Below are 12,121 nucleotides of genomic sequence, written 5' to 3'. Positions count from 1 at the left end.
CTATTACATCAACTGAGCTGGGGTTGAAGCAAATTTGTCTTCTTTTCTCTCACTACTCACCTAACAGAATTATTGTAAGGAAAGTATTTTGTACATAGTGAAATAAAGTACAAAAAAATGGAATTACTGTTCCAACTCTATAATTATTTATTTTATTATTTTTTTAGGTTGTTTTTTTTTTTTGCAAGGCAATGGGGGTTAAGTGGCTTGCTCAAGGCCACACAGCTAGGCAATTATTGAGTGTCTGAGGCTGGATTTGAACTCAGGTACTCCTGACTCCAGGGCCAGTGCTCTTATCCACTGCACCACCTAGCTGCCCCCCAACTCTATAATTATTGTGGCTAATGCCTCTAATTGGTACAAATCGCAAAGTATTCATGCCTTCTTATCCTGTGTTATTCTTGACCATGTTCTCTTGAAAATTCTTCTACCAAAATATTAGAGGCCTTCCTCTCATCTTGACTACCTAGCTCAGTGTTCTTGCTCCATCATCAGCCCACTTCCTTGTTATTTATACATCTCTTTGATGTCCTTTATATCATTTCTCTTTCACAATTTGTCACCAGTAATATGCTTCAGCCTACTCACACCTACCATGCACCTGTTTACTTTAGAGTCACCCTCAATTTTTATTCTTTGGAAACTATGATAGCCAAATAGGATCACTAGAGAATGATTGTTGATAAAAAGATTAGCCTTTGTTTCAGACCAATCTCTGAGCCAGACATTCTTTACATTTGTCTCCCTAGAACAATGCCTAGCACAGAATGATGGTTAACAAATGCATATTGCTTGATGTCTATCCTTAGTTCTCAAAGAAGACCATGACATGCATATGAATTGTATTTAAGTGAGGCAGGACTGTGCAAAGTCACTATCTCACTTTCTCCTCAAGAGTCATCTAGATCCAGTGACCAGATATGAATCAGTATGACTGGAGATGGCCCTGAATGTGAGGTTGTCAGGGTTAAGTGACTTGTCCAAGGTCACATAGATAGTAATTGTCAAATGTCTGAGGTTGGATTCAAACTCTTATTCTTTTGACTTTAAGGCCAGTGCTCTATCCTCTGTGCTACCTAGCTGTTGGAAAACCTGTTGGAAAGGAGAAAATGTGAAAATTGCTTATGTTGAGTTAACTTTAAGGACTCCATCCCCTTCTTTTTCCTCCCCATTCCCCCAATCATATTTGACTCCGAACTATGTACTTCTTCATTATAAGCAATGGAAGATGAGCAGAAGTTTCTTTTCCATCATAGGAAGCCTAGACAAGGAATTTTCCCCCTTAGGTAACAAAACCAGGTTTGGGAAAGATGTGTTTTGTCTTTTTTTTACATACTTCTTAAATGGGTCCTGCTGTGCCCATGAGAATGAATTCTGTTTGGGAATGGCATTATGGAACCCAGGCTGAGGAATTGTCTCAAAACACTAAGCAATCAGATCAGAAATCAAGGTGAATTTTTAATGGTTGTTTAGTATTTAACTTTTTTCACAAGATTAGATTAAATATTTAGATTAATGAAATTCTAGCACCATAGAAATGAGCAGACAAGCATGTGGTTGAACACAAACAACAAAAGCCTAGTTAACTGAGATTTATTTGTTGAACTGAGGAGTACCATGCCAGGATTGAGTAGGATTTAAAAGACACTTTCTGCCTTGCAAAGAATTTTATATCATATTAGCAACATAACCCAGGTAAGTTACTATTTCACATTATTTTATGAGGAATTAAGTAGCCAAATGATTTTTTAGTGTCCATAAGAGTGAAAAAATGTAATTATTTTCATGGTACAGTGTTTTTCTCTTTTCTCATGATAGACCCCTTTCTACCAAATGCTTGGAAAAATAATTTTACTCTTTTAAAGATAATATTAAATAACATTTATATGAAATTTAAGTGATTTTTATTTCCCCATTCTTAATATAAAAATGGAATAATATATTCCCCTTTATATACAAAGATGATAGGACTACTTCACTCTCATTAGAGTAAGCGTCTAGAGATAAAAGCCAAAGTGAATTTAAGCTGTTTCACTGTCATTTTTTGTCCAATTACATAGAAAACTTGATTTCTGAAATCTCCAGGCTCAAATTCTATCCAAGCCATACTTTGCATTAAAACTTCTCTAAGCTGAAGACTTGTTTTATGAATTAAAACAAAACAAATCAAAATAATCCAGGGTTCAAATTCTGAGCTATATGAGATTTGTCATCTATAGCAATATCTTTCTAGAAGTTATGGCATTCCTAGGGATGAAACAGGTCCTTTTTCCACAGTTTTTCCGGAAGGTTCCTAGATTCTTTGCTTTTTATTCTCCAATTAGTCCCTCTCATCTTAGTTCTTTGGAATGCTAGCCACAAACCTCAGACATTTCTCTGATAACATATCTTTTATTTCTAGCATTATGGTTAAGAAATAACTGACCATTGATAGTTTGTTTCACCTGAAACTTTGTTTTCTTGGAACTATAGCAGAGCTATAACAAGGGTAAAACAAAAGGTATATAAAGCAGAATAATACAGAAAATTGTATAAATATTTTTTTACAGTCCCAAGACTACCTTACTATTTAAATGTGTTTATGAGTATATTCACTTACATAATTTAATTTTATATACTTTCTAGGATTGTTGTTGCATAAACTAATTGTAGTAGATAACCAATTCTTTTAGTTTTTTCCAAGATAAGTACTACACTCTCCACATCAGCTGATCGAAACCTTCTCTCTCTCCTCATCAGATTTCCAATATTATCCATCTCCTCTTCCCCTGTCTCTTTCAGCAAAGAACCTAGCTAGCATCCTATCTGAGAAACAGAGACCATCACTGACAACCATTTTATATCTGTAAATCCTCCATCATTCTATTTTCATTGAAATTCTGTAAATCATTCATCATTCTAGCTGAAAAAACAGAGACCATCACTGACAACCATTTTTATATCTGTAAATCCTTCATCATTCTATTCTCATTGAACTTCTTTCCAAATTTAACCCTCCATTTTGATTCCATTTTCTTCCCATTTATTCTGGGAACTCCTTTCTTAAACATTCATATTCCATCACGTTTACTTAACAGCATTTTCTCACTACCTACAAGCACTAGTATGCCTGTTATTTCATGACCCCGTAACAGTTATTCTTCTGAGATGGCCCTTTGGGGTGTTAACAACACTTGTTGCTCCCAGTCTCTTATCAAATCCTTGCAATCTGACTTCCAGTTACCACTGTTCTGACACTGCTCTCTCCAATGTTACCAACAGTCTCATAGCTGCTCAATCCAATTACCTTTTCTCTGTCCTATCCTTCATTTTTCTATAACTTGACTAGCCTTCCTTTTCCTGAAAACTCTTGGTTAAGAAGAAATGCCATCTAATTGTGATCTAGTCTACATTCATGTAGGAAAATGGGGAAGATAATGGAGGTACTCTTAGTTGACAGAGGGTACTGGGAAAATGAAGCGAGGTTTCAAGTATTAGGAAAACAGTGGAGATAGAGACAACCCAGAACATTGATCATCAAATTCTTAAGGGGATCAGAAAACCACCCTGAGAAGGAGCAGACCACCAAAGAATGACTGAACCACTGAATCCTATTGGTGCTTTGAACACAGAGAAAAGTAGAAGCTGTCAGAAAGAACTCAGGAAAATAAAATTAAGACCAAAAAGAATCTGACCCCTTCACCTAAGGATATGGGAGACTGCAGAATCTGACTCCTGTACTGTTACCATTTAAGAAATAAGGCTAGAAAAATGAATAAATATCGATGATAGAGAATTTTTTTGTGCTTATTATGAGTCAAGCACAGTGCTAAGTGTTTTACTTATATTATCTAATTTAAGATAATTTGAAATCTCCTACAATCCCATCTTTTATTTTCACCTGCCTTTCCAGTCTAATTTCTGTAAAACTCAGGATACACAGAGGCAACTGCTTTACACTTAGGAGGGATGTATGACTATATCTGAGTAGCGCTGTATCCGAGAAAGCCGCTAGGTGGTACTCCAACTCACCTAAGTAATCTTAGCATAAGCAGGACCCAGCTGTTCAAAATACTTTAACTCTCTGTACTTGCCATTCATGGAAGTTTCACAGTGCCTTAATTTTCCCTTTTAGTATCACCTCAAGTGTTTCTGTAGGGTATCCTTGGGCACCTAGGTACACAGGGAATAGAGTATTAGGTCTATAGTCAGGAAGATTCTTCTAGAGCTCAAACCTGTCCTCAGATGTCCTCAACTGTGTGACCCTGGACAAGTCACTTGACCCTATTTGCTTCAGTTTCCTCATCTGTAAAATGAGCTGGAAAAGGAAATGCCAAATCACTCTAGAATCTTTGACAAGCCACAATGAGACAGGTATGACTGAACAAAATAATTAATTGCTATCATAAATTATAATTTGCTTGACTTAAGTTTGCACCAGTCCTACACAATCTTAATCTCTTTCCAATTTCAGTATGGCCCCAAAAGTTCTATTTATACAGTGTTGATTGAAGTATATTTGCTGAAAGGAAATCAATCAACACACACACACACACACACACACACACACACACACACACACAAAACTTCTGCTATGTTCTGCTATACACTGGGAATATAAAACTATAGTCTGCCTTTGGGAGTTCTCTTTAGTTGGCAGAAATTACAAATACACACATACATATGTACACAAAGTATATATATATATATATGTATATATATATACATATATATACACAAAGTAGATATAAGATATAAGGTAATTTTGGAAGGAAGTTACTAGCATTAGGAAAAGTTCCATATGGAAAGTAAAGTTTGAGTTGAGCCTTAAAGAACATTAGGGATGCTAAGAAGTGTACATTTCAGGAGTGTCTGTTAGGGAGATCAAGGTACAGTACTAAGATCCGGCAAGGTTTGATCAAGTCACAACTCACTTGTATTAGTCTAAATTTCCTATCTCCTTTTGCCCACTTTTCTGCCCTTGATTTTTCAGAGAGCCTGTGAAGACTTTAAAGGAAAGTACACCAAATGACCTACTGATATAAAAGTCATAGAAGAAAAAAATCAGTTTTGCCACTATCTGTTACTATTTCTTTTCTTCTCTTGGACTGATTTCTCTTCAAGATTCCTGAGTAATCCAGGAAAATGTCCTCAAGACACTATTACCAAGAGACTTCCCCTTTCCTCTTTCAGTGTCACACTTCTTCAGACTGCAAGAGCAATTGTCTGCTCAGAATACATTGGCTGGCAATATCAGTCCGGGAAGTGGCAGGGTTAAAAAGAGATGCAAAGCAGTGATTATACTTTTCAAAGTCTCACTGGGGGGGAAAAGCCAAACTGAATGAATAAGTCATTTTGACTATTTTAAATATCCAAATTAACTACAAAGGATATGTGAAGGAAGATGCTATACAAATAAATATATACATATTTGTTTATAATGATAGCCGTCTCTAGAGTGGGTGGAAAAAAGGAGGGAAAGAAATTTATAAGAGAACTGTATTCTGTACTTAAAAGGAACAGCAAGTTGTAAATAACAGCTTTGGAGTTTCAAGGGTAATTACATTTTTATTATACTATGTTGTAGAAATGCATATTCTATAAATTAAAAATAAAAATAAAGAAATATTGTTTTTTTAAGTCCCACTGGAGCTTATGAGCAATCACAATCTGGACAACTGTCCTTTAGGACAACAAAATTTTTCTATTCCCCAACTTTTGCCTCTTTGATTTCTAATGGAAAACAGAAGGTAAACATTGTATATCTAGGGTTCCTAAGGGGACTTCCTCTATAGATAATATATTCCAAATTACTCATCATAATTTTCTGGTCTAGCTAAACTAGAAATTTAGGGGTATGTTGTTAATTGTTTAACAATTAGTTCTTGGGAAAAAAGGATATACTTTTATGTTTAATATGCCTTATTAACATATCCTCCTTTACTTTCTTAATCAACAATACAATAAATCAAATGTTGATTTGGATTATTCACTGAATTCCAAGGTGCCAGTGCATATACTGAAAATTTAGGATTCTACTTCCTGCCTCTGTGTTTTTTTCTAAATTTTTTTATTATGTCTGAAATGCTTTTCTTTCTCATCTCTGCCTTATAGAATATTAGGTGTTCAGTTGTTTCAGCCATGTCAATTTTTCTAACTGAAATGGTTTTGTCCTTTCCTTCTCCTGTTCAATTTATACATGAGGAAACTAAAGTAAACAAAGTTAAGGGACTTACCTAGAGTCACACAGCTAGTGATTGTCTAAGCTAGCAAATGAACTCTTCCTGACTCAAGGTCTTATCAATTTTCAAAGCACAGTTCAGGTGATACCTCTTTTGATAATAAATTTACCCAACACCCTAGTCATTAGTACCATTTTCCTCTTGAAATTACTTTGCACATGCTTTAATTTCTCATGTACATGTTGTCCCTTCTCCTCCCAAACCTTAGAATGCAAGCTCTTTGAAGGCAGTCCTATTGGTTTTTGTCCTGTGTCCCCCATGTCTAGTACAGTTCTTTGCCCATGAATTGATCTGAAAAATGTTAGGTTGGGTATGTCTGGATTCCCATGAGATAACCATTCTTTGAATTTGAGAGATTAAACCACTGAGGCAAAGAATGAAGTTACTTTTCCTAACAGGCTCTGCAGAGGTGGTGATATAACTAAGGTATGCTATATCTTATTCACTTGACTAAATTATGCTCCACAAGAGGGAACAAATATATTTTTCTGTTACAAAGTTGGTACCTGCGGGGGTCCAGCCTCCGCAGGGTCCTTGGAACCTGACAGGAGGGATAGAGTTGGCAAAATGAGTTGAGTCAACATAGGGGTAAAGGCAGGAGCAGGTTGACTGTCAGCTGCTGGGATTTATTTTTATAGTCTCAGAATCATGTATGCTTCAAGCAAGCAAGCTAAGATCATTTCCTTGGTTACGAAAGTGTACAGTTTTCATCATCAATCATATAATTCATGTGGTTACAAGTTTTAATCATGTGATTACAAGTTTAATTAATAATCATATAGTTAATTGATTTCTTATCCCTGCTCAGACCATGATGACTTCAACCTGTTATCTTATTTATTACTACATTGTATAATTGTTCATTCATTTAAAGTTATTAATTAAGCAATTATTTTAATGGAAAGTTTTTTATATTTTTTGTGTAAGTAATGTTTTTTGATACACTTCTTTAACAATCTATAGTGAGGATTTTTATGCTTGTCCACCCATCCGTTAACTCTTACAATAACCAATTTTTCTTTCAGGCCTTGTTGGTAGAAACCACAGTTTCTGTGACATTTTTATTCTTTCCCATGAAACTAAGGCTTCAAGAATTCACATATTGGTCACCTATACTAACTATTCTCTCACCATCTTTATCATATATTCCTGTGTATGATAAGGGGGGGCAAAATTATTAATTTCCCTGGAATTCTATCTGACCCATCTTGTATCTGTTTTCCCTGTATGTGTTCTGGCATCTCCTTGGAATTCCCAGTGTTGGGTTTTCCAGAGATTTCATAATGTTGAAGCCTTTAAGTCATCTTTGTATATTAATAGGTTGGAGACAATCTGGCTTAACCATATGATTTTACCAAAGTCCAAAGATTAAGTGATATAGTAAGCTAGAATTAGGACCGAACTCCAGGTCTCCTGATTCTCAATCTACTAATCTAATTTTTTTTCTGATTTTGGGGGATCATAAATAGAAATTCATTTGCTGTCATTTTAATGGCTTATTTTCACATCATTCATAACATACTTTCATTGTCCTTTTGCTTCCTATATTGTTAAACTAAAAGAATACGCCCCCCCCCAAAAAAAAGAAAAGCTGATACAAATATGCTTTTTCTTGGAATGACTGAAGCATAATTGAATGATTTCTTCATGTACTTGCTGACTTTACGACCTTTAGATCCACCTCAGGCTTCATATACTGGACTTAAATCCTCATGATAAACAAACAGATAATAGAAATGAGTTTATTAATTGCAATTATTAAGATAATAATTAAAGAGATAATTATGCCCATTATTGTCAATATAATTCAATATCATACTAGAAATGATAGAAATAGTAATAAGAGAAGAAAAAATTGAAGATATTAGAATGAAGAAAGCAAGACCTTTTTTCTGCAGATGATATGATGGCATACTTATAAAATTCCAGAGATTCAATCAAAAAATTAGTCCAAACAATAATTTTAGCAAATCAGCAAGATATAAAATGAATTCATATAAATCATGAGAATTTTTATATATCTTCAAGAAAATTCTTCAAGAAGAAATAGTAACAGATATTTCATTTAAAATAGCCATAGACAATATAAAAGACCTAGAAGTATTCCTACCAAGACAAATTTAGGAATTCCACAAGCATAATAATAAAACACTTTTTATTCAAATAAAGTCATATTTAAATCATAGGAGAAATATTAATTGTTCATGGGTGGGTGGAGCCAATATAATAAAAATGATAATTCTACTTAAATTAATCTACTTATGCAGTACCATCCTAATTTAACTACCAAAAATATATTTTACTTATCTAATAATAAAATTATTTTGGAAGATCAAAAGGTCAAGAATATCAAAGGAATTAATGGAAAAAAATGTAAAGGAAGGAGATCTAGCAGTACCAGATCTTAAGCTATATTATAAGATGATAATTACCAAAACTATCTGGTATTGACTAAGATGATGGATCAGTGGAACAGAGGAGGTATATAATATACAGTAGTAAATGGTTATAGTAGCCTTATGTTTGATAGGTTTTTTGAGTTTTTGAAATATGAACTCACTATCTGGTAAAAATTGCTGAGAAAACTGGAAAGCAATGTAGGAGAAGCTAGTTGTAAAGATCAATGTTTTATACCATTTGCCAAGATAAAATAAAAGTCGGACATATGACCTAGAAAGGGACATGTTATAAGTAAATTAGAAGAATGTGGAACAAATTATCTTTCAGATTTTGGATTGGAAAATAATTTATGAATAAAAAAGACAGAATGTTGTGGCTCTCTATGTAAAATGGATAATTTTGATTACATTAAACTGAAAAGATGTCTACAAGAAAAACCAATGTAGTGAGAATGAAAAAAGAAAATTTGGGAATAAAGTTAATATATAGTTTTTCAGATAAAGACTTCATATCTCAACTACATAGAGAACTTGTGTCAAATTTATAAGAATATGAGTCATTCCCCAATTGATAAATGGTCAAAGGAAAGGAGCAGGCAGGTTTTGGAAGAAGAAATCAAAGATACTTGTACTCCTATAAAAATATACTAAATTATTACTGATTAGAGAAATGTAAATTTAACAACTTTGAGATACCATCTCACATCTATCAGATTAACTAAAATGATAGAAGGGGAAAATGACAAATGCTGAAGGGGTTGTGGACAAATCGGATCACTAATACACTGTTGGTAAAACTGTGAACTGATACTACCATTTTAGAGAGCAGACTGGAGTTACACCCAAATGTTATAAACTGTGCATACCCTTTAGCAATATCACTATTAGGTCTGTTTCCCAAGGTGATCAGGGAAAAAGGAAAAAGAATTTAAATATTCTAAAACCTGTATAGCAGCTCTCTTTATGGTGGCAAAGAACTGAGGGGATGCCCATTGGTCAGGGAATGACTGCATAAATTGTGGTATATAATTATGTTAAAATTTTACTGTGCAGTAAATAAATGATGAACAAGTTGATTCTAGAAAAACATGAAAAATTTTGTATGAAATAATGAGTGAAATGAGCAGTACCAAGAGAACATTGTATACAATAGCAACAATCTTGTTCAAAGAGTAACTGTGAATGACTAAGGTATTCTGAGCAATATGAACAATCAAATCAATAGCAAGACTTATGAAGGAATATGATATCCACTTCCAGAGAAAGGACTGATATAAGAAAGTATGTATTATATGATTACACACACACATACACAAACACACACACACACACACACACACATATACAGTTTAAATGTGGGCCTTCTCTAATTCTCTAATTCAAGATTGAGAGGAAGGGGAGGAAGGAGGAAACTTGGAATTTAAAATGTAACTATATATATACATATATATATATATATATACATATATATATATATTTTTTAAATAAGCCCTTGCTTGAATTTCTGGCAGCCCCACACATGAAAGTTCATTTTCATTTGCATGAGTGATTCAAGATATAAAAGTCAGCTTGAAAAAAGATAGGTTCAAAATAGGTAGAGATTTTTAGAAAATGGAATGATCCTTTTTTTTAACCTTCAATAATTCTTTTTGTTTTTCCAATAGAAGTTGGAAGGAAAAATGTCTGTTTTATCAAATTTAACACAGACATTGGAAGATGCTTTCAAAAAGATTTTTATTACTTATATGGACAATTGGAGAAGTAACACAACAGCAGAAGAAGCAGCTCTCCAGGCCAAAGTCAATGCTGAGAATTTCTACTATGTTATCTTGTACCTCATGGTAATGATTGGTATGTTCTCTTTCATTATTGTGGCCATCCTGGTGAGCACCGTGAAATCCAAGAGACAGGAGCATTCCAATGACCCATACCATCAGTACATTGTGGATGACTGGCGTGAAAAGTACAAAAGCCAAACTCTGAGTCTAGAAGATGCCAAGGCTACCATTCATGAAAATGTTGATGCAGCAGCATTCAAAATGTCTCCTTGATGATTGAGAAAGAAATGCATATATAAAACTGAAGCTACCATCTTTTCCTCTCTGCTATACATATATACACATGTATATCCATTCTTAAGCACATATATGTACCACTGGGTAGGTTTGGTATATATGTGTACCTATACCAACCAAGCAGATGTGTATTTAATGTTTGTATTGAGCTAATCAAGCAATATTGGACTATGCATACATGTACAATATACATAATGCATGTGAATATAAATGTGTATGCTATATGTACACATGTGCACATGCATGTTCTAAGATAAAAGGAGTGAAACAAATTGATGATTTGTTTGAGAGAAATTAAGTTCCTCCCTTTCTGATGAAACCTCTGGTAATAAACCAATCAAAAGGGATAGTATATTAATCTATATTACTCATGTTTAATCCAGTATTTTGTGCTATATATACCTTTATTCTTCAGGCACTACAAATTTTCTGCCCAGAGCAATAATAAAGTCAAATTTGAAAGTGAAAAGTTTTGTTTTGTTTTGTTAGGATGCTGGTAGTTTGGGGGGGGGGTGGGAGGATTGGGCTACAAAGATGTGAATGTATCAGGCTTTTTCCTGGGATTAGAACTCACAGTTCTAGTTTAAATAAAAACAGTATTTCTTGTTAATTTGATCTGTCAGTTATTAGTTGGATCCACAAAATCTCATTTTTTGCTGATTATTGTAATTGGGGTTTGCCCCATTATGTTCTGAACTGTCCTATCTGCTTCTGACTGACTAGTGAACTGCCTCAGCTAGTTTTGAAGTGCTTTGGATGTTTCCTTCCTGTGCCTGGATACAAGCACATGGAACAGCTAAAGAGAATGTGATAAAAAGTATCCTCAACAAAGGCCAGGCTTGGAACCCTCTCTGGGGATGTAGTTGCTTCCCTCTGGTCATTGGCATGACTCAACACTGGGAGGCGGGGAAGGAGGGAACTTGGTACTTGGGTTTGACAAGAAAATTCTGATACATTCCCTTGATCATTTCTCCAGACCTTGATAGCAGCCGAGGGATAGGGTATGATGTCAACTTAATGGGAGAAGTGTCTTAGATCATTCTCATCCTTTGATTCTGGTGGCATCATGTAGTTCTGGAATTTCTGGTGAGTGGTAGGGGAAGGAAAGCTCACCCTATCCTTTCCAGTGAGTAGATGAGGCCTGCATTTCTGGATAGCAGAGTACTTAGGGGGAATAAGGTGTCGGGAAACTGCTAAGGTAAGGGAGACCACGTGGTGAAAAGGAGCCGTAGCAAAGTCATGTAGGGAAAGGGGTGTGTGTGTGTGTGTGTGTGTGTGTGTGTGTGTGTGTGTGTGTGATTTACCTAGATAAGCTTTATCAATGTTTTAGTCTGCTTCTTCTTCAGTCATTCTTTTCTGATCTTACTAATTAGTATTGGCCCTGAGATGGAGATGTCCAGAGGTCACCTTGTGAGTTTGAAAGGTT

The 12,121-nt window shown here is 34.7% G+C and overlaps 1 protein-coding gene across 1 annotated transcript; it reads left to right on the top strand.

Moving 5' to 3' along the window:
• The first annotated feature begins 10,299 nt into the window (after window positions 1-10,299).
• Window positions 10,300-10,757, top strand: KCNE2 (potassium voltage-gated channel subfamily E regulatory subunit 2). Its single transcript, XM_074232484.1, has one exon. The coding sequence runs from the start codon at window positions 10,300-10,302 to the stop codon at window positions 10,669-10,671; it is 372 nt and encodes a 123-aa protein (XP_074088585.1). The 3' UTR covers window positions 10,672-10,757.
• Window positions 10,758-12,121: the final 1,364 nt, after the last annotated feature.

This window comes from Macrotis lagotis, chromosome 1 (genome assembly GCF_037893015.1).
Source record: "Macrotis lagotis isolate mMagLag1 chromosome 1, bilby.v1.9.chrom.fasta, whole genome shotgun sequence".
Lineage (NCBI taxonomy): Eukaryota > Metazoa > Chordata > Mammalia > Peramelemorphia > Peramelidae > Macrotis > Macrotis lagotis.
The sequence above is the reverse complement of the archived record's forward strand: the minus strand, read 5'-3'. Positions and strand labels throughout refer to the sequence as shown.

Bases quoted from the DNA above. Each gene is read 5' to 3' on its own strand.
- KCNE2 (XM_074232484.1), top strand. From the start codon at position 10,300: ATGTCTGTTTTATCAAATTTAACACAGACATTGGAAGATGCTTTCAAA.